This window comes from Sinohyriopsis cumingii, chromosome 11, assembly GCF_028554795.1.
Source record: "Sinohyriopsis cumingii isolate HCF-2022 chromosome 11, ASM2855479v2, whole genome shotgun sequence".
In the NCBI taxonomy this organism is placed as follows: Eukaryota; Metazoa; Mollusca; class Bivalvia; order Unionida; family Unionidae; genus Sinohyriopsis; species Sinohyriopsis cumingii.
The window spans coordinates 15,120,336-15,144,960 of NC_142971.1; the positions used below are offsets into that span (position 1 = coordinate 15,120,336).

The 24,625-nt window shown below is 33.9% G+C and overlaps 2 protein-coding genes across 3 annotated transcripts in view; one reads left to right on the plus strand and one right to left on the minus strand.

The window, feature by feature from the left end:
- The window catches only part of LOC149787644 (calpain-9-like), a 100,240-nt gene extending 92,646 nt beyond the window's left edge, over window positions 1-7,594 (minus strand). The window contains exon 1 of one of the 2 annotated variants that reach the window (XM_089973825.1): window positions 7,486-7,594. The gene's annotated coding sequence lies outside the window, so the exon portion shown is untranslated. Of the gene's footprint in view, window positions 1-4,137; window positions 4,273-7,485 lie in introns of those variants that run through there. The other variant, XM_089973826.1, reaches the window with a different exon arrangement.
- A 5,956-nt stretch (window positions 7,595-13,550) lies between these two features.
- LOC149787645 (uncharacterized) lies at window positions 13,551-13,880 on the plus strand. The gene has a single exon (XM_089975581.1). It carries the CDS (start codon window positions 13,551-13,553, stop codon window positions 13,878-13,880), a length of 330 nt encoding a protein of 109 aa, XP_089831707.1.
- Window positions 13,881-24,625: the final 10,745 nt, after the last annotated feature.

Genomic DNA, 24,625 nt, shown 5'->3' on the forward strand with positions numbered 1-24,625 from the left:
TACATGACTTTCAAAACCATAAGCACAGGACCTTGATGAGCATGACAAAACCTTTGCACTGACTGCACCACTGGAAAAGTGATACATATCAAATATCTTACCTTCACAGGTAAGACAATACAATGGAAAGCAGGAACATGTCTTGTTTTTGTTTCTATTTACAATTCCATTATATCCAATCTGTATTAAGTTCGATTTGCAAGTGTATTTTGTTAATTCATATAGTTTTGTCACAATAAAAAAAAATGCTTTAAACTCACCCAGTTTGACCAATTCATTGGAATATTGCTTTCTAAAAGCTAACAGGCTAGATAACTAATTTTAATTCAAGCTTTTTAACTGGTTTGATAACAGGAGAGATGAAGAAATGTTTTTTTTCTAAAAACTGTAATATTTTTTCCAGTCTATTGACATTTTGGAAAAAGATTTTTACAATGAAAAGTACATTTTAAAAGCCAATTCACCATATAATCAAGAAGCTGTCCATAGCCTGCAGGGTGAGCCTTCCCATGAGCCTTTGCAAAATAAGTGTTGTACATATTAAGATATGCCCACATGCAGAGTATGTGCTCCAAATGTACTTGAGAAACTGCCCCCCCTCAAAAAAAAATAACACTTGGGTGTGGACAAATGAACACACACACACACACACACACACACATGGACTTGAAACTGAACATTATATTGGTCTCCACTAAGGCAGGTTCAACAAAAATCAAACCATGTTTTCTCACTTCAGATTTTGAATTAGATACGGTGACCATGAGAATAAACAGTCAATCATTCTTGACACTTTCCTACTTCTGTTTTTTAAATTAATCAACAGTCTGGAATGTGGATTAATAAATTGGCTTCAACTAAAGTGGAGGGAATCAATGTTCTGAGGAATGTCAGAACTGAATATTAATGTATTTTATTTTGTGGTGGTGGTGGTGGTGGTGGGGTTAATGCCACTTTTCAGCACATGATAGGCTATAGATGGCAGCTCATACATTTGATGGAGGAAGAACCAGGAAGGACCACCCACTCATAGGAAGCTAATGATATGATTTTTCGCATACCCATGTTGGTTAAGTCAATATCTGAACTCATGCTGACCGGTGAGATTAATAAGTGCCTTAGACCACTTGGCCACTCAGAACCCCAAGGTTTATAATGTGCTTGGATCAAGGGAGAACACATTGTGAATTGATGTAAGAATTGAAGAATTCATAGTATAGCTAAGGAATATAAAGACATTTACTAACCAGCCAAGCTGGTGTGGACCTTTTAGTCCAGTGATGTGTTTACCTGATTGAACAACAGATAAAGTAGGTTTGATTCCCAGTGGTGATAGTCCTATTGCAAAACCTTTCTGTTACATTAGGCAAAATTCTTGTCATGCAAATATGGTAGAATCTAAGACCTAATTTTTGGCACACTACAAGATCTTAATAGTATTATGGTAAGCAGTTGAGTTAACACCACCATGATACAGAAAATAACACCACCATGATACAGAAAATAACACTACCATGATACAGAAAAAAACACCACCATGATACAGAAAATAACACGACCATGATAAAGAAAATTATACCACCATGATATAGAAAATAACACCACCATGATACAGAAAATAAACAATTCAATGTTTAAGGATAAGATTACTTTTTCTGAGACAATAAGCGAAGAAACCCTAAACCTTAATGTTTATTCAAAATCATAGCCAATGAAATACTATCCTTTAGAATGCCAATGTAGGAACAACAAAAAGATAAGATTAGGATTGCTAGAATATCTAAGATTTGCATTAGAAAGTCCTTTGCATTTATGGCTTTTCTGTACAACAACAATACATAGAGTTTTAATTAAGTCTAAAAGAAATTGAAGAATTCATATCAATTTAACAAGACCAGGCCCTGTAGTCTCCAACGTCATCTCAATTTAATAAGACAAGGTCCTGTATTCTCAAAATTCCTCTCAGTTTAACAAGATCAGACCCTGTATTCTCAAACTTCATCTCAATTTAATAAGACAAGGTCCTGTATTCTCAAAATTCATTTCAGTTTTACAACACCAGGCCTAGTATTCTCATATTTCATCTCAATTCAACAACACCATGCCCTGTATTAAGTTCTAAAAATTCATTTCAAATGAACAAGAACAGGCCCTATATTCTCAAAATTCATCTCAATTTATCAAAACCAGGCCCTGAATTCTCAAAATTCATCTTAATTTAATATGTCCAGGTCCTGTATTCTGAAAATCTTTTAATTGAGAGACTGAAGCTCAAGGTAAGAAAAAAACACACACACACACACACACACACACACACACACACACACACACACACACACACACACACACACACACACACACACACACACACACACACACACACACACACACACACACACACACACACACACACACACACACACACACACACACACACACACACACACACACACACACACACACACACACACACACACACACACACACACACACACACACACACACACACACACACACACACACACACACACACACACACACACACACACACACACACACACACACACACACACACACACACACACACACACACACACACACACACACACACACACACACACACACACACACACACACACACACACACACACACACACACACACACACACACACACACACACACACACACACACACACACACACACACACACATGACTTGCATTTAGTTACGTTTGTCATAAGCAATTGTATAATAGATAATAAAACCCTAGCTATTTGGAATTTGTGTTGAATATGAAGATTCCAGCCCATGTTATTAATGTACACTGCCCTCCAAAAGCTCCTCAAAAATAAATTCATTTACAGTGCTGTAAAAAATACAGCAAATTCAAAGCATCAGTAAGAGATTGTCTTTAATTTTTGGTACACTTATTTTTAATATCAACTATCTTTCTGAGTCTGCAAATAATTGTATACCTAACAAGAAGTCTGCTCAAGCTATGTCTTTCCTGTTATACCAAGATATAATCTAAAAACCTTACCAAATCACAACAGCAAGAAAAAAAGGTCATTGTGACCTGTTTTTGCCTCCAGAGAGTAGTATCCTCAAAGATTAATACACCCATCAGGTTTCATTGCAGTACATTCCAGTGTCAGAGAAAATGAGCTAACTTAAAAAAACTCAGAGACAGAAGCTATATAATCTGACATGTATCATTTATAATTAAGCATGTTTGTTGCCATCGATTTTTTGGAAAACATGAATATTGCATTATAATGAATGTCAATGAAACCAAAGACAACTGGCTGGATTAATGAAATATAATGCAATACCATAATATCTGTTTAAAAATTAACTGATGAAATATTAATTTTACAATAATGTGACATTATCTTTCAATATGACATGAGACCGAAAATTGATTATTTTAGAAAATGTTTCATTTTTTTCATTTGAAAATGATGGGATTTCTAAACAAAAATTTACATACTAGGAGTCATCTAGTGATGACATTCTATCCCCCTATGATCCAGAACCACCAATGTTTATACTACTGTACTTTTGCTTGTACAACAAACATAACAACAATGATAATAATAAACTAATAATAACAATACTTTATTTTGAGAGGGTGATTAATTTTTGTCAAGGATTATTCTCTCTTGAGGCCCTCCTAATTAACTCAAATATCCTGAATGATTTCAGAGTCATTGTGGTTCAGATCCTTCCTAGACCAGAGTTATACTTCATAATGGAAAATGTTTATGCATAAACAGTGATACAGCTGTATTACACCATATATAACATAAAAAGCCATTTTTACAAATATAAAACATGTCACATGCTGTGTACAAAATGGTATTCATCTTAATTAAAGCCTAATAATTTATCAAAGTCGATTTAGTTTCAAGTTTATTTACAGGAAGAAGTACCAGTTTAAAATCAACTAATTCATCAAATTATGCCTCAAGCAAATAAAAACCTGTGACAAACGAGGTGCATGAAAAGATATGGTGGGACAATTTCTACAGGTGAAAAGCTACTTGAAAAATGCTTCATTCTTGCCGTCATACTCATGCTGAACACTGAGTAGATTTTAAATATATAATTAATAATGACTAATGAAATGCTCTTACCTGCAATAAGTCAATCCATTACATTTTTTTCACTGACTTGTAATAATAATAAGTGGCAACTAAATCCCTTGAAATTCAATTCATAGCTGGGTCAATGGTAAAAAAAATGTAGAAACAAAACTTTGTTGGAGAAGTGTCAAGCCTAAATTACAAAGCTTATCATAATATATAATAAGAAATATACAACAAGCTTGGGATGTATCCAATTCTGAAAATAGATAGGATTAAATGCCGTAATCAGAACAAATACACAAACAACATGTAGTTTAAAAGCCAAGTCCCTACAATAGGTATATTATGATTTGTTTTAATATACCTATGGAAGAATGGGGTTCAATTCATGGTCGTGATTAATGTACCATATATACTCACTTATAAGTTGAGTTGAATTTCAAACCACAAAGATCCTGATCTGCCATAGCATAATGTACAAATCACGATCTTTGTTGTTTATTCTATTGATTAATCATAACAAACTGCATAGACCCAGATCTGCTGGCATATAATGTGCCAGCAGATCTGGGTCTGTGCAGTTTGCAGTTGGACTCGACTTATAATTTAGTAGTACGGTAATGTGACAGAATACACATCATTTTCACATAATAAATTACGTATAATCTTACGCCCACCTCCACCTTTTCAAAATGTCCAGTTTTCATCTGCAATTTGCAGTTGGACTTGTCTTATAAACAAATATATACGATAGTAATATTTTTCTCAGCTTGCAGCTGTTGGTCTAATTTTCAAAAACATTCTCTTGGAAGGAAACAAATTTAAAAAATGGAATGATTTTAATAGAAAAGTGTTGGGCAAGTTTTCTGCCATTTAGATGAATGCTGTTTCCATAAGTTGTTAAAAAATGAACTCAAGATGTTGTCATTGTCAACATATGTGACAATAAAAAAAAAATGCCTTTAATAAAATGTCACAATCTGAAGAGCATCTGATACACACTATTTGATGAAATTGCATCTAAGATTTTGTATATTTTATTGTTACCTTTTTCAGGTTTACAAATAATTCAATATTGTCCTTCTATTAGGTCTAAAATATGCAAAATTGCAATAAGAAAGCAAGTCTCTCTACCAAAGATTACAGGACCAAAAGAGCATGAAAGGAGAGAGGGCATAAACAATAACTGACAATGCAATATATATTGAAATTAGAGAAGAGTACCTGGAAACATATAAAAGAATGTTCAGCAATCCAAGAACAGTATAGTTAGATTAGGGAAGAGTACCTCAGAGTATATACAGGAATGTTCAGCAATCCATGAATTAAATATTCTGCAGAACATGGGTTCTTGCCTGCAGATGGCATTAGGATAATACAATCTATGGATTAAGCAGGCAATATTACATGGCTCTCAAAAATAGTGGTATCAGTACTGAATAACACACTTCATTATAAGGTTGCACAATACCCCAATATACTCAATGGTTCCCATGAGAGAGTACGCTATAATGTACCTCATGATAAGGTGGTCATGCTATAAGGCAGTATACTCTATGGAAACCAATGACACCACAATAATAAGGGAGCACTTTAATGGACTTCATTATATGGTCACATTGTAAGGAAATAGACTCTATGGCTCCCATGGACAGTATTATAATGAGGGAATAATTTACTTCATTATAAGGTGGTCTCACTATAAGACAGCATACTCTGAGGACATTGTTATTTTGAGGGAGTACTGTATCATGTACTTCACTTTAAGGTGGTCTCAGTATAAGGCAGGGTACTCTATAAAAATGATGGACATTGTTATAATGAGAAAGTTCATAGCAATATTCTATGATGTTAAAACAACTTTGTTCAAAGAATCCTGATATTGATGATGATGATGATGATGATGTCAGTCACTACATTAACATCCAAAAATGGGATTATCAATAACCATACAGATGTCATATGAGGAAATGTGTTATAAGTATTCTCATCAAAGCAAGGGAGTGCTGTATAATACAGGATTTAGAATTAACAAAACATAACTGATTAATTTCACATAAAGCAATTTTTATTTTGTACGGAGTTAACCAACAACAGGAATTACTTACCTGTACCTAATCTTCAGGTGATTGTTTAATCAAACCAAACTCCTATATTTACCATTCATTCAAAATCCACTATCATCAGTTCAATCTGTACAAGGTAATACAGTACATTTTACCATTCACATACGAGAAGACTGACTATACATTATAAAGCAAGTTCAAAAATATTTACCGCACATGTATAATTAAAAATGCATTCAGTTCTTATCTTGAACAAGTCAATGCTGAATTCACAAGAATCATGTTTCTAAACAAGAATAAGTTTTATCAGTAAAAAATTATGCCTTGCATTGGAAACTTCTTTCTACAAAGTCTATATATATGGGTAAAAAAAAACAGCATTTGACCACACAAGTGTCTAACATGTCATAACGTACATACACATTTCTAGTGTTAAATGGATAATATGTATGTATATGATGATCAGGTACCATTGTGTACATGCACATTACTAGTGCTAAATTGACATTCTGTATGCTTGTGATGTTAAATTGATAATATATATGTTTATGGTCATTGGATACCATCATGTCAACTCTGTATTGGTCAATGTGAGACATAATTCCTCCAATTCCTTCATCTTTAATGTATACCCAGCCTAGGAGAAGCCAGGAGACAGCTCTTTTACTGTATATACTCACTTATAAGACAAGTAAAACTGTAAACTACACAGACTCAGATCTGCCATTGCATGATGCACCAGTAGATCTGGGTCTGTGCAGTCTGCTAGGAGTAATCAGAAGAACAAACAACATAGACCCTGATCAGCAGGCTCATTATGCTATGTCAGAACAGAATTTTTTTTCTTCTTCAGTTTGACTTGACTTATAAGTGGTTAATACGGCACCACTTTCCCCCTTCCAATGTCTTTTAGATGTACTACATTTTAACATTATGTAAATTAGGTTTACAGCAAGAACAACATAGGCCTTCAAGAGAATAACAAATCATATTTAAATTTAAATGTCCATTTATGATTTTAAACTCTATTCAAGTTAATGACAATTTCTCTAAAAGTCTGACTAACCAAAAGTACTATAGATACCAGTACAAATGCATGAGAGAGAGAGAGAGAGACAGAGAGAGAGAGAGAGAGAGAGAGAGAGAGAGAGCAGTTGATTTGTACAAATCATTATTATTTATAGTGCGAATAGTGTCCCCCAATATCTTTAATGGAAGGCAAAATTGAGCTAAAATCAGGAACTGATTTTATACAAGTCCTTAATTATGAAAGCAACAGGTAAAACATAAGAACTTGTTTCTGAATTTTAGCAGGAATTTGCTCACTTACCTCAACAATAAAATGTCATCTTCCTTGACTGACAGCAATGTTAATAAAGCTAGCTTCAGTCTCATAGACCAAGGCAAGTCCTTGGAAATTCAAAATTCTCTCAGTTCACAGGTTGTGCACATGGTAATGGCTGTCAATCTCTCTTATGGTCCATGCACCTGGGAAGTATTTGGATTTCCATATTACCATATATACTCACATAAAAGCTGAAGAATTTAGGAACCAAATAAAGGCCTGGAAGAAGGGGGGTTGGCTTATCCGTGGGCCAATGGCTAAACTTTACTGTTTTTTTCTGTGTCCTAAGACATTATAAGGCATATAAAAAAAGGGTAACTTTTAGTGACCCGACAATTATTAAACTGTTATAAAGTGCTATGATTGGTTTTGTTATTATTTTGCATGTGCATATTTTCTGATTTCTCCAACACAAAGTTAAATAAAGGTAAATACAGACTTCATAATTTATGGGCCGGTTGAGTTTACCAGGGAAACCAGGCTGAACTATAATGTACAGAACTTACACAGTGCAAAGCCTGCATAGTGTCACTTAAATCCTTACTTATTCCTAAACATAAGATGCAGATTTTGCTTTATTCATTGGTTTGGACCAAATTGCATTCTTCCAGATAACATTTAATCTAGTCCTTAATAGCTATTTCATTTACGTTCAATCATGCGCTCAAGAGTTACTCATTTTCAATGATATAAGCGATCCTACAAATTGAGGTAATATTTTTTTAAAAGGTAAGCACATTTAATTGTACAAGGCACATAACCATTAAAATGAACATGTTCAGGAGGAGTGGTGATAATAAAGGCTAAAATTCTCATATAGTTAACTAAGATCAACATCAATCACTTTTAGTTTTGTGTTTCAGCTGAACAAACATAACATTCCACACAATGGAAAGCTTGATGTTTCGGCATCTCCTATGTTGATAGTCGGTGAATTTGTCTTTTTGTTTCACGACAGCAGTACAGGCCAGTTAATCATTAAAACCCTGAAACTGGCTTGTGATAAGAGGTAATTTTGACCGGTAACTATACCAGTACATTGATGTGTAATTGTCTTTTATTCCATAATATTAGCATGATTATCGTAGTTTTGTAAAACGGGGTATAAGGCATACCTATGAACTTTTCAAAAGCCAGGAAGGGAGACTCAGTAAAAAATAAATAGAGATTGGGACCTAAAATCGGGAGGTTTTTCATGGCATTTTTAAGGCCTTGTTTTCACTAAATATTGATCGATCTTCCTGGTCCAACATGTGTGAAATTCGCAAAGAAACTCACCGCTTCTCCCTGTTACATGCACTGTTTTCCCCCAGGACATGCCCTATTTTCATATTCTGGTCAGCTGTGGTCAAACTGCACAATAGCTAAAGATTAGTCTTAAATAAACAAGCAAGAAAGCCAGTGCGACAAATTAAAAGTTAATCCTTATCCATGCAACTATTTTGTGAAAATGATTGGCCCTCTGCCGTAATTCAAAGAAGCCATGTTCTACACTATTGTATGTTACTCAAGCACCAGCAATTGATTGGCAAATAAAGGATTCCCAATTTTATTGAACTAAAGGTACAAAAATAGCCAGCCTCATGGTACCGTACATGTGGCAACTATTTTCCCCTCTTTGTACATCTGACTTTATTCCCTTTTTGTCAGCATTTAGTATTGTTTATTATAAAACATGTATTCTGAATTAGTTTTTTGCAGACACATTTGCTGTGTGGTATGTATTTTCATTCATTTTTTTAATTTAATGATGGTAATTAACATTGGTATATAAATCAGTACGAAACCTAGATGTTACTCTGGACAGTACTTTCACATTGCACCAACATGTCATGAACATATGCAAGGCTGCATATCTTGAGCTGAGATGCATCAGCTCCATTCGCAAATATCTTTCAGTTGATGCCACTAAAACACTTGTATGTTCATTAGTACTTTCAGGACTGGACTATTGTAACTCAGTTCTGTCTGGTTCATCTCAATATCTGCTCCAGAAATTTCAAAAAGTTCAAAACACAGTTGCTCGGATCATACTTAGAGTACCATGATCAGAGCACACCTCCCCGCTGCTCTGTACCCTACACCGGCTATCCATTCGATCCAGAATCAGACACAAAATTTGTTCTCTGTGCTACATTTCACTATTGGACTCTAGTCCAACATACCTCTCTGACCTCACCCATGTGTACACACAAGCAAGATACTTATGCTCCTCTTCTGACAATCATATACTCATTATTCCAGGGCCCAGCAATGTGGAATGAATTGCCCACTGAACTTAGACACAAAGACACAGTGATCCCATTCAAGGGTGCTCTCAAAACTCACTTATTTTGACTCCAAGAACAAACTTAAAGACCTAATAATGTTTCCTACCTTAAATATTCTCAGCATGTTCTTTTATGTTTTCTAATTTCATGGTGTTTATATTTGTAATCATATCATTATATGTTTTTTATCTTATAGGTGTTGTCTAATGTTGTAAAACGCTTAGAGCTTCTAAAGATTAGGCGCTATACAAAGTCCTCATTATTATTATTATTATATATGGTATAAAAATGCCAGGTGTTCACTTGTGTAAGTTTCTTTCGTGGGAATGGAGCTATAGCATATGGAGTTACAGCATTTGTAGCAATCATTCTTGGGACTGAAATTAATTGTGGATGATTTTATTGTTGTGGTTTACTTTTTTGTTCTGGTTTATTTTTGTATTTTTTTATTACTGTAGAGGTACAGAAAACCATTAATTTACATGAAAAATGTTTAAACTTAACATTCTATTTAGCAAAGAAGTGAATTCTTTATAGTAAAGTAATCATTAATTATTTCGTCACAACAGTAATTCACATGTGATACAACAGAACATGTAGGACTTTTCTTGTTTAGAAAAAATGAAAATCAAAGACATAATGTAATAATCAGGAGTCCTCTGCAAAAATCGGAAGGTATTATGAAATCGTGATGTAGGCATTGAGCGACCCCAAAAATCTGCATTTTTTTTTTTCCTCCCAGTGTGAAAGTAGACAGGTATGGTGTAAGGTTGCTTACAACAAAGCAAACTACAACTCAGCTTTTATGGTATTAGCATCAAACCATATTGTTTGTTCATTGTGTTGTCATACTGGGATTACATTTTAATGAGTTAGGTATTTACAATTTCAAAGCAAAGTAAAAACATAATGCTGGTGTACTGATATAAAATGTCCAATGCAATAATGCATAAACAAACACTTGAATCTAAAGGGACAGGTAGTGTTACAGCAACTCGCGATTGCTAAATTCTTGTCATTGTTCGATCAAATTATACACAAATCTAAATTAGGCAGAAACATTAAGAAAACAGAAAATTAAATGAATTACTTTTCAAACAAGTTTATACCATTTCTTTTTAAAAATCATGCATGCCAACCTTGAGTATAAATGTAATTTTTTAAAATATAAGTTTGCCTAAATAAACGCATTTAGAACTTACATCGTGCATCTTGAGATGTCTCAGAGTTGTAGGTCAGCTTATATGCAGGTCATGCACTTTTTAGTCTTTATGCTTGTTCAGTTTGGGGGTTGGCTTACACGCAAACAGGCTTATACTCGAGCATATATGGTAATCTTACCACAAATTTCAAACCGAATATAAAGACAGTCTGAAAAAAGTGATGACAAATAGACGGGACTATTTCATCTATATTGCTTATTGAAAGGTTGAATATTAACCTTTTAATCTCAATCAAAGACAAAAAAACTAAAATGAGTAGGTACATGTATAATGTAGAGTATTCTGTATACAAGTTTGTTTGCTTTGTTCTGGTGATCAATTCAAAAAATTTGACTGCACCGGTTCAAGCTTCTAGTTTCTCTTTCACATACCTCCACTCTTAAAAGGTAAATAAATCACATTTTTGCTGTTGATAGCAAATTCTAAGAAATGACCCTTACAAAATCAACAGCCCATGATGAACATAAACCACTTGCTATATTCATTAGGAGTTTGCCATACTTGTTTGAATCAATAAAAAATTACACATACTATTACCCAATTCTGATACACATAATATGTCCCATTTCTAATACACATAATATGTCCCATTTCTAATACACATAATATGTCCCATTTCTAATACACATAATATGTCCCATTTCTAAAACACATAATATGCCCCATTTCTAATATGCATCATATTACCCATTTCTAATACATATATTATTACCCATTTCCAATAAACAATATTACCCATGTCTCATACACATATGTCCCATTTCTAATACACATAATAGTTCCCATTTCTAATACACATATTATTACCCATTTCTGATCCACATATTATTACCCATTTCAGTTTGATACACATAATATTAGCCATTTCTGAAACACATAATATGTCCCATTTCTAATACACATAATATTACCCATTTCCTATACACATAATATTACACATTTCTAATACACATAATATTACCCATTGCTAATACACAAAATATTATCCATTTCTGATACACATAATATGTCCCATTTCTAATACACATCATATTACCCATTTCTAATACACATATTATTACCCATTTCTAATACACATAATAATGTCCTATTTCTAATACACATAATGATACCCATTTCTGATACACATAATATGTCCCATTTCTAATACACAATGTTCACTTACTGAAAATAAAACACACTTCCAGGAATTTATCAATGTATAGAATGGAACCCAATAATCTAATTTGTTGAAATTTAAGTCAGACCTAAAAATAACCAATCAGATATCTTAAACTTTACGTAAAGATGATAAACTTAAGCCTGCAAAAATAGAATTTCTTGCACTCATTTTCTTTCTTACATTATTTTTATATTTATGATAAACTGATTGACCTTTGGACAAGTCAAAACAAATGGCCATGACTGCACATGGAACTGCCTTGGAAAATGAAAGCACAAAGTTCTCAGATTTAACACAATATTTTCCCAAATCTCACATGCTAGATACCTTTAAAATCACTGACTGTTGCCTGAAAAATGTCACAAGGTATACAAAGACATTAAAACCTGTCTTGAGAGCTGAAGATTTCTACCAACAAATAAAGCATAGAAGGATAAAAATAATAAAGCCCTTCAAAGTCTGGCTCTGCCCCTTTGCTTGCTGCAGATGGCAGTACACTAATAAATGACAAGGCTGGCATTAGGGACAGATGGAAAGAACACTTTAGTCAGTTCCTAAACTTGCCCTCATCGGTCAGTCAATCTGTTCTTGACCAAATACCCTAACAGCCAATGCATGACCAACTGGATGTTCCACCAATGATAGAGGAATTAAGGACAGCCATTAAACAAATGGGCAGGGTACCTGGAAAGGATGGTATCCCAATGGAGGTGTACAAGGATCTCAGTGAACAGACTCTGGAGGCATTCCACAATGTACTAATCAGCATCTGGACAGAAGAGGAGATGCCAGACAACCTATGTGATGCATAAATTGTGACCCTCTATAAAAACTAAGGCACATGTGTAGACTGCAGTAACTACAGAGGCATCTCCTTGCTCTCCATAGCTGGCAAAATACTTGCTCGCATCATTCTCAACAGGCTTATTGTGGCAGTGTCAGAAGATAATCTCCCTGAGTATCAGTGTGGTTTTCACCCAGACTGCAGCACCATTGACATGATCTTCGCAGTTAGACAAGTCCAAGAGAAGTGCCTTAAACAGAACACGAATCTGTGTGCCGTCTTCATGGACCTGACAAAGGCTTTCGATACAGTCAAAAGAAATGTACTGTGGGTAGTACAAAAGAAGCTTGGGTGCCCTCAGAAGTTTACCAACCATCCAGCTCTTCCACGATGACATGACTGGAGAGATTCTCTCAGATGGTGAACCCTCTTAGAAATTCCCCATATCTAATGATGTCAAACAGGGATGTGTACTCGCTCCGGTACTCTTCAACCTCTTCTTCACACAGGTACTGCTCCATGTCATCCATGACCTTGGCCTTGCTATCTACATTAGATATCACCTGGATGGATCAGTGTTTGATCTCCATTGCCTAGCTGCAAAAAACAAAATGCTAGAAAGACTCATCGCTGAAGCAGTCTTTGCAGATGACTGTGCCATCATGGTCCATAAAGAGACTCACCTAAAGGCAATCGTGGACAGGTTCTCTAAAGCCTCCAACCTGTCTGGACTCACAATTAGCCTAAGAAAAACAGAAGTCCTCTTCCAGCCTGCTCTAAACACTGTCCCTTCACAACCCTGCATCACCATTGGTGACATTCAGCTGAAGAATGTGGACAGTTTCAAATACCATGGCAGCACAATATCCAGTGATGGCTTCCTGGACGAAGAGATCACTGCAAGGATCTTAAAAGCCAGTCAAGCATTCAGACGGCTCTGACCAAGGTCTTGCAGCAAAAGAACAAATGCCTGTCAACAAGAATGGAAGTGTACAACGAAGTTGTCCTCATGTCTCTCTTGTATGGCTGTCAAACATGGACTGTCTACCAAAGGCATATCAGTCAGTTGGAACAATGCCACCAGCACTCCCTGAGATCCATCATGTGGATCAAGTGGCAGGACCGAATCACCAACCAGGAAGTCCTTGATAAAGCCAAAACAACAAGCATTGAAGCCAAACTAATTCAGACCCAGCTTCACTGGACTGGCCATGTCATCTGCATGGATCAAAACAGAATCCCAAAGCAGCTGTTCTTTGGTGAGCTAGCCCAGGGCAACTGAAACCAAGGCCACCCTTGCAAGAGGTATAAAGACAATCTCAAGATGCACATCAAATGGACAGACCTTCAACCTCACCAGCTCAAGCTTGCTGCCTCAGACAGAAGCCACAGGCGAGCCCTAACCAGAAAAGCCTGTTCCATCTTTGGGGATGACTGCCACCAGCATCTTGCTGCAGCTCATGAGAGACATCACAGATCTGTATCCCAGCCTCCCCCAACCACCAGTGTTCCATGCCCCACCTGCAACCAACTGCCTGTGTGCATCAAAATTTGGACTCCAGAGCAACATGTGTGTCCACCATTGATGAGATTGCACAACTTGTCTTCCTCAACTCGAGAGACTACCAAGATTTTTATATTTATGATAAACTGATTGAACTTTGGACAAGTCAAAACAAATGGCCATGACAGCACATGGAACTGCTTTGGAAAATGAAAGCATAAAGTTCTCACATTTAACATGATATTTTCCCATATCTCACAGATACATGTACCTTTAAAATCACTGACTGGTGCCTGAATAATGTCACAAGGTATACAAAGACATTAAAACCTGTCTTGAGAGCTGATCATTTCTACCGACAAATAAAGCATAGAAGGATTAAGAGAAATAATAGATACTGTGAATTATGCTTGAACAATAATGTTTATTTTTGTCCAGCTTATGACCATTTTAAGAATGAAACATTTTAATGAAGTTTATTATCTCTTTCTGTCTGTAGAAAAATTTGTATCCCTAAGACTGGTGAATAATATACTTAAAGGTAGTAACATCTTTTTAATATTATGCACTGATTAATTATTTAAAGGAAATTTTGTATGTACTCATGTTGAACAAAACATTTAATTACGATACACCATGGCACACACTATATTTACTTGTATTTTGTAATATGGGCTGGTGGCCTATATTACTGAATGTTATTATTATTATTATTATTATTATTATTATATAAGTTTTGCTTGAGACAGGTGATCTCTCAATTGGGGTCTTCACATTGTTGTTAAAATTGATCCATGCATATAATGTCTTGTCTTCAGTGTTAGGTTCTCTGTTCTGTCAATTCTTACATACTATGTAGATATAATCAATTCTAACTGTAGTGTTATCCAGGCGTTGACATATGCAGTGTTATACCAGCTCCAAATGTGATGAAATGAAAGATCTGATAGCATTCAGGTATACTAAAATCTTGAAGTGATCGTATCTGTGGACTTAATTGAATGATGAATACAATTAAACAATCCCCAAACTTTAGGTACAGGTACTGTAAGTACTCACTTATAAGTCGGTCCAACTGCAAACAATGAAGATCCTGATCTGATGCAGCATAATGTGCATGCAGATCAGTGTGTATTTTGTTTGTTCTACTGATTACTCCTAACAAACTGCACAGATCCAGATGTGCCAGCACAATATGCATGGGAAGATTTGGGTTTGTGCTGTTTGCAGTTGGACTTGAATATAAGCAAGTGTATATGGTAAGTAATTGGTGTCATTGGTTAATCCAGTACAAAATAGAGATCATGGTATCAAGGTACTGCTCTGTGTGTACTTTAATTTTCAGTCCTGCAGCATGGAGTACTCCCTCACTACAACGAGTCTCAGAATAACACAGTCCATCATGTAACATATGTATGGCCAATAATCCCATTTGGAAGATGAATAGTTCTGACTTAAAACCTACCTCAGCATTAGGAAACTTGATTTATAAGTCAGTTTACTTTTATATCTCCCTCAACAGCATTACATTGAGGGACAACTGTAACAGTTTCTTTTGCGATATATAACAATACTAATATCAGCTCATATCCTGAGGGTACAAGACTAGATTCAATCAATATGAAACAACATGAATATTTCATTTTACTGTAAATTTTGTTCACTTTTGTGGATACTCAAATTTGTGTGGTTTTGCACACAAAAATTATATTTTAGTCTGTTCCTGAATTTGTGGATTTATAGTGTCATATTAGTTTTGATAGTAGGCTCTTTAAATTTGCAGTTGTAACTGTAAAATTCATACCAATTTGTCATGAAATTGACAACAATTTGTAATTAAATCCACAATTTGTCATGAAATCCACAACCATGTCATGAACCCATAACAATTTGTCTTGAAATCCACAACCATGTCATGAAACCCACAACAGTTTGTCTTGAAATCCACAAACATGTCATGAAACCCACAACAATTTGTCTTGAAATCCACAACCATGTCATGAAACCCACAACAATTTGTCTTGAAATCCATAACCATGTCATGAAATCCACCACAATTTGTCTTGAAATCCACAACCATGTCATGAACCCACAAACAATTTGTCTTGAAATCCACAAACATGTCATGAACCCACAAACAATTTGTCTTGAAATCCACAACCATGTCATGAAACCCACTACAATTTGTCATGAAATCCACAAGTATGTCATGAAAAACATTGAATATATAGTATTATCAAACAGATGCATGTAAGATATTTGACTCTTAGGCACAACAGTTCTTCTATGATAAACCCAATTTACAGTAATATTATTCCAAAGAATCACCAAATCTAACATTCTGTGAAATTTTACTTTACAGTCTCAATCCATATCAACATGTAAGCTGTACTGCATTTACACCATTTTCCCTTAAATAATTTTATGAATACATGCATCCCTATATTTTCATAATTGAATTGTTTGGGGTTTTACAGTACATCAACATGTAAAAGATTATTATGTGCTGAGGCAATTGTAGTAAAAAAGCCTTGTGCAGGGGCTGATCACTCCAGCCTGGCATATGCAGATTTGAACACTCAACCTGTTGATCACAAATTCAGTGCACTAAGAATCAAACTTGACAAATCAAAATTCAGCCAGTAAGACTAGTTATGTACTTCAATCAAATTAAAAGCTTAACACAGTACTTGGTTATGGTGGTCTAACAAGCAATTGATTGCTGGTATACACCATACACAAATTCAAAAAATAATAATTAATATTTCAAAAGCAATTGTTATCAAATGTTTGCAAAATTTTGAAAATTATATCACTTTATATTTCAGTATTTTTATTATATTCAGCAAATTATGTAGATGGAGCAATACTTTGAAGAATTGTTATTGCTATACAATGATGTGACGCATCAAACTGGGACTCCAACTCAGTCATTATTGCAACCAAAATACAGAACTCCCTCATTATAATGATACCATGGGAGTTAAAAAGTATACTGCCTTACAGTGAAACCACCTTATAATGAAGTACATTATACTGAACTCCCTCATTATAATGCTTCCATGGGAGTTATAAAGTATACTGCCTTACAGTGAAACCAGCTTATGATGAAGGACACTATACAGAACTCCCTCATTATAATACTGTCCATGGGAGTAATAAAGTATACTGCCTTACAGTGAGAACACCTTATAATGAAGTACACTATACAGAACTCCCTCATTATAATGCTTCCATGGGAGCCAAATAGTATATTGCTTTAAAGTGAGACTACCTTATAATGAAGTACATTAAAAGTACTCCCTCATTATAATGATGTCCACTGCAGCCATAGAGTATACTACCTTATAATGAAGTACAATATACAGTACTCCCTCATTATAATGCTTCCATGGGAGCCAAATAGTATATTGCTTTAAAGTGAGACTACCTTATAATGAAGTATACTATACAGAACTCCTCATTATAATGCTTCCATGGGAGCCAAATAGTATATTGCTTTAAAGTGAGACTACCTTATAATGAAGTACACTATACAAAACTCCTCATTATAATGCTTCCATGGGAGTCAAATAGTATATTGCTTTAAAGTGAGACTACCTTATAATGAAGTACATTAAACAGTACTCACTCATTATAATGCTGTCCACTGCAGCCATAGAGCATACTACCTTATAATGAAGTACATTATACAATACTCCCTCATTATAATGCTCTTATAGGAGCCAAATAGTATATTGCTTTAAAGTGAGACTACCTTATAATGAAGTACACTTTACAGAACTCCCTCATTATAATACTATCCACTGCAGCCATAGAGTATACTACCTTTTAATGAAGTACATTACAAACACAATTTTATTAATTACTAATGAATAGGATCCATGATCATATCTAATTAATAACATAAACCATTTTATAATGAAGGGCCTTATAGCAAGGGAGTACTCTACTGTGTTGCATCTGATTCTATTTTTTCCCATGTATGGCCAACTAAAAGTAACACAGGCACAGATCTACTATTATATAATGCATCAACAGATCAAGGTTCAGACTCATGTTCTAAAATCTGATTTTATGGAAACAATTTGCAGACCCTGATATGCTGGTATACAATGTGGTGGCATATCTGGATCTTTGCTGTTGGTGTTGGTGTGTGTGTGTATGTGTGTGTAATTTGGATTTATAATGTAGCTTTAACAATTTTAGTCATACTGCTACGATGTCTGCAGTGTGACAGCTTATAGTGATTTCTAGCACTAAGGTATCATGCTACAGACATGTAGCATCATGTCCCACCCAGTCACATTATTCTGACACCAGGCCGACCAGTCCTAACACTAACCTCTTAATGCTGAGTACCAAGCGAGGCAGCTGCCAGTACAATTTTAAAAGTCTTTGGTATGACTCAGCTGGGTTTCAAGCCTGTAACCTCCTACATCCGAGGCAGATACTCTATCCACTTAGGCCACCGGGCATATGGATGAGCACAATACAGTATAATTCTATTTAAAATGAACCATACAAGAGTATACAGTATAATTCTATTTAAAATGAGCCATACAAGAGTACCATATTATATGAAGTGTTTATAATGGGATAAAACATATTTAGTATTACTGTCACATAAAGTCATTTTCAAGTTGGCCACGACCATACCAACATTATACAGTACAAGAAACTTTATTGTGGAGTCTTATAGTGAGCAAACAATGTACATGGTTAAAGCAGCAAATTCTGAGAGTTTTTGCCCCTCCCCACCTCCCCATCCAACCCTTGAGATTATTATCGAAGCATATCCAATTCAGTGTTTCTCGAGGCATGGAAATTTACAAAATGTCACCCCTATTCATAAATCAGCAGCAATAGTTTCAGACCCCATCTATCCTATCAAATCAAATCTCTTGAAAAACATGTTCCAGGCAATCTTATGATTTATAAACTTATGACCTAATTCAACCAAATGGATTCAGAGAAAACCAATCATGTAAGACAGTCTTTGTCTCCATCCTAGAAAGATGGTTTAACGACTTTGATAAAAGAAAACTGATTGGATCTTTACTAACTGATCTGAGAAAAGCCTTTGATTTTGTTGATGATGATATACCATATGTACTTGCTTATAAGACAAGTCCAAATGCAAATTGCACAGACCCAGATCTGCCATCAAATAATGTGTTGGCAGATTGGGGTCTCTGCAGCTTGTTAGGAATAATCAGAAGAACAAACAACATAGACTCTGATCTACAGGAGCAATATGCTATGCTATGGATCATGATCTTTGTTTTTTTGCAGTCTGACTCAACTTATTAGTGAATATCCATGGTACTTATCAATAAATGAACATAGAGCAATGTGACAGTCTGACAACAGACTAGTTACATTCTATCTGCTTTCAGAGAGGTAAAATCAGACCTAGAAGTCTCCCTTCAAATAAGCTTACTTAGGTTAGATTCCTGGTGTAAGAAAAATGACATGAAAGTAAACACAGACAAGGCAAAAGTATCAATGACTACTACCCAACTTAAGAGGGCTAAACTGGAAAATCTCAACTTGAATCTCAAATTGAATGAACTATGCCTGGAAATGCTTAGAAAATACAAAATCCTTGGCATGAAAGGGGACAGCAATTTACAATGGAATTAACATATTTAAATAATATGTCATAAAATCAGTTAATGCTAGTCATTATTACACAAAAAGGCATATGTCACCCAAAATTTAGGTTAATATATTACAAAAGCTGTATGCAACCATATCGCCTGTTACAGTATTATTTTGGAAACACCTCTGACAAGAAGACTATTATGCTTTAGATAATGTTGAAAACATTCCAAATGCAATAAATGGCATTGAAATGGTTATAGTAAGTGAATAAATATTTTTGAGCCAGTTGAATCTTATGCAGAGAGTTTTAAACCCTCCATTATTTCTCAAGGAGAGAGTTTTAAACACTCCATTATTTCTCAAGGAGAGAGTTTTAAACACTCCATTATTTCTCAAGGAGAGAGTTTTAAACACTCCATTATTTCTCAAGGAACTATTTCATGCAAGAAAATAAGGCAATGCTCTGAATATAATTTTAAGATCAATTTCAGCTAACCAAATTTCCATTTGAAAACCAACTAAAAGCACTTTAAGAAAGGTTTTCAATATTTCAAGGTCACTATATTTAAAGAGAATCTTGAAGAAAATAAGAACAAGTGCAACTCTATGGTCTTAAAGCAACAGAAAAGAGCAAAAACCAATAAATTTATTAAAATTCAACAAATAATTTATTTCCCCTAGAATACAAAGTGAAAATTTAAAAAGATCTTACAGTATTGTGAATTAAATCCGAATTAGTCCTAAAATTTCTATCACAAATCCAAATGTATAGAGTATTCTGAATGAATTCCAGTTCTTTTCTGAATGAATTCCAATCTTGAATGTGCTGATGTACCAATAGCCTAGAATAGTATTGGTGTGCTAACAATCTTGATATATCACAATGATATAATCCAAAATGTTTCTAAATAAATTCACAATAATCCCAAAATAGTGAGTTAGTCCTAAAGTCTGAAAGCACTTTGTAATTCCAATGAATAATTTAAATAAATAAATCCTCTCAAACAAAACTTAATACTAATAAAAGACTCATTTCACTTTAGATATTAAGATAGGAAATGAGTAATTCTACTATAAATAACCTTAATATAAAAATGAAAAACTCAATAAGAGGACCAGGATGAGGATCAAATGTTAATTTCTAGAACATTCTAAGTTGTCAAGAAGATCAGATCAATTACTAAAAGTCTAATAAAGAACATGGCAAACACCAGGTACACCAGGGAGTCACAAGGGGAAAACCAATGTCCTGAGCTAAAATCCAAGTTTACCTATAATCTTAAAATATAATCTACAATCACAGCCAAAAATTTGATATGTAATACATGTATGTTGTTTACAAAAAAAGACATTAGTCAGAGTAGGCCCAAACTCCTACCCTCAATTTTGAACAAAGATCAATTACAAAATGCAAATTAAAAATACATAAGAAACCTGTTTGATTTGACAAATACATTACAACTTCACAGTGTCAATTCTCCAACCTTCCACCTTGCAGCATTACTATTCGGATGCTATGAAATACATGTACCAAGTAGTAGCATATTTTCATAATATTTTAGGTTCATATTTAAATTTGTTATTATTATTTGCAAATGTCTTTTGTTCATAATGAACTTGAATAGTTTCTATCAGTTGTGTGTGCTTTATACAATAATCCTTCATTTTTTATACAATAATCATTCATTATTGTACAATAATCCTTTATTATTATACAATAATCCTTCGTTATTTATACAATAATCCTTTATTGTTATACTATAATACTTCATTTCTACACAATAATCCTTCATTATTTATACAATAGTTCTTCATTATTTATACAATAATTCTTCATTATGTATACAATAATCCTTCCTTATTATATGCTCATTTTTTTCTCCGTTAACTTTACATTGTCAGAATCGTTCAATATTCCCCGATGCTGAACGCGCGTGACAATACACATATAGCATTCACGTGAATAAAGGAACTACTTTCTTTTGTAAATAAACAATGGACTCAGATGCCGGCACTTTTGATTGTAAACAAATCATGTACACTCACGTAAGAGGCTCTTTACGTTGTGGTTGTTTAAATTTGTTTCTGAATGAACTAAAACATGTTTCTTGGACTACAAAAAAAACAGCTGTTTTGACATTTTGCATTGATACAATGTTATGGATTTAGGCTAGCTACCTTATATAAATGACAGATTAGGTCCTTACAAATAACAAGGCATATAACTGTTTTTGTATGGGAAAATATGAACTCGTTTTGTTGGAAGGATATACTGCACTCACAAGTTCGTGCAGTATCCATCCGAACTCTCGTTCATATTTTCCCATACAAATGCAGTAACCTATAATTATTATAAAAAAACCTTATTATACAATATTCCTTAATTATTTATACACTAGTCCTTCATTATTTATACAATAGTCCCTCATTATTTATACAATAGTTCTTCATTATTTATACAATTATCCTTCATTATTTATACAATAGTCCCTCATTATTTATACAATAGTCCCTTATTGTTTATCAATAGTTCCTCATTATTTATACAATAATCCTTCATTTATACACTAGTTCCTCATTATTTATACAATAATCCTTCATTATCTATACAATAGTCCTTCGTTATTTATACAATAGTCCCTCATTATTTATACAATAATCCTTCATAATTTATACAATAATGCTTTGTTATTATACCACAATCCTTCATTTTCACACAATAATTCTTTATTATTATGCCAAAAAAATATTATACAATAGCCCTTCATTATTTGTGCAATAGTCCTTCATTATTTGTAGAATAGTCCTTCATTATTTATACAATAGTCCTTCATTATTATACAATAGTCCATCATTATTTATACAATAGTCCTTCATTATTTGTACAATAGTCCTTTATTATTTATACAATAGTCCTTCATTATTATACAATAATCCTTCATTAATATACTGCAATCCTTCATTTGTACACAATAATCCTTCATTATTATATCATAATCCATCATTTTTACACAACAATCCTTCATTATTATTTTAAAAAATATTATACAATAGCCTTTCATTATTTGTGCAATAGTCCTTCATTATTTATACAATAATCCTTCATTATTTATACAATAATCCTTCATTATTTAAACAATAGTCCCTCATTATTTATACAATAATTCTTCATTATTTATATAATAATCCTTCATTATTATCATTATTATACTAAAAAATTATTATGCAATAATCCTTCATTATTTATACAATAGTCCTTCATTATTTCTACAATAGTCCTTCATTATTATACAATCATTATTTATACAATAGTCCTTCATTTTTATACCATAATCCTTCATTATTTTACAATAATCCTTCATTATTTATACAATAGTCCATCATTTTTATACCATAATCCTTCATTATTTTACAATAATCCTTCATTATTTATACAATAGTCCTTAATTTTTTATACCATAATCCTTCATTATTTTACAATAATCCTTCATTATTTATACAATAGTCCTTAATTTTTTATACCATAATCCTTCATTATTTTACAATAATCCTTCATTATTTTACAATAATCCTTCATTATTTATACAATAGTCCTTCATTATTTATACAATAGTTCTTCATTATTTATACCATAATCGTTCATTATTTTACAATAATCCTTCATTTTTGTACTGTTCAAAGGAGCCATAAAAGTGTACTTTTATTGGTGAGGACTGAGGTATATTAAATACAGTACCATCTACACTTGCTTATAAATCAAGTCAAATACAGACCTGGATTGGCTGTTGCATAATGTGCCTGCAGATCAGGGTCTATGTTGTGTGCTGTACTGATCGCTCCTTACAAAAAGGAAAGGCTCAGACCTTCTGGTGTCTTATGTGATAGCAAATCTGGGTTAATAGTTTCACTTAAGCAAATATACATGGTACATAATTTCCATAATGTAATGGATCCATATACATACCCGCCTTTATAATGAGAGAGTGTTATACTGAGGTAACTTATTGTGAGAAACCACTTTACCTGGCCAGGCAAGCATCTTTCTCCTGCTTACCAGCGTGAGGTCATCAAGATTAAAACAATGAAATCTGACTATGACCTTCAAGGAAGAGTTATACAGCCACGAGGCAGATATGGAAGATAACCAAGATTCCACTTCCTCATCTCGTAAAGCATTAAAGAAGTGCAGAAACAGGATTAAAAAATGTTGCCAGTGATCTTGACCTTGAAGATCAAACTTTCACTGTGACACATAAGATGACCTTGAAAATAAAACCATGACCGCGATAAATGAGATGATCTAGAAAATAAAAACTTGACTGATACATGAGATGCAATAAAAAAAATGAAACTTAAGTATACCACAGTTCATCTCTGCATCTCAAACAGCCTTTATGATCTAAAGCAGAAACTAAAGAAACCTTAAAACCAGGAACAGCCTTAACAAACATGGGGCCCAATTTGGATCATTTTTTGCAGGGCCCCTGGATTTATGCACAGGCCCCCTGTAAGCACAGCATTTTCTCCCATCTTTTAAAATAACTTTCTTGGACCAATTGGCTTAAGGCCAGCCCT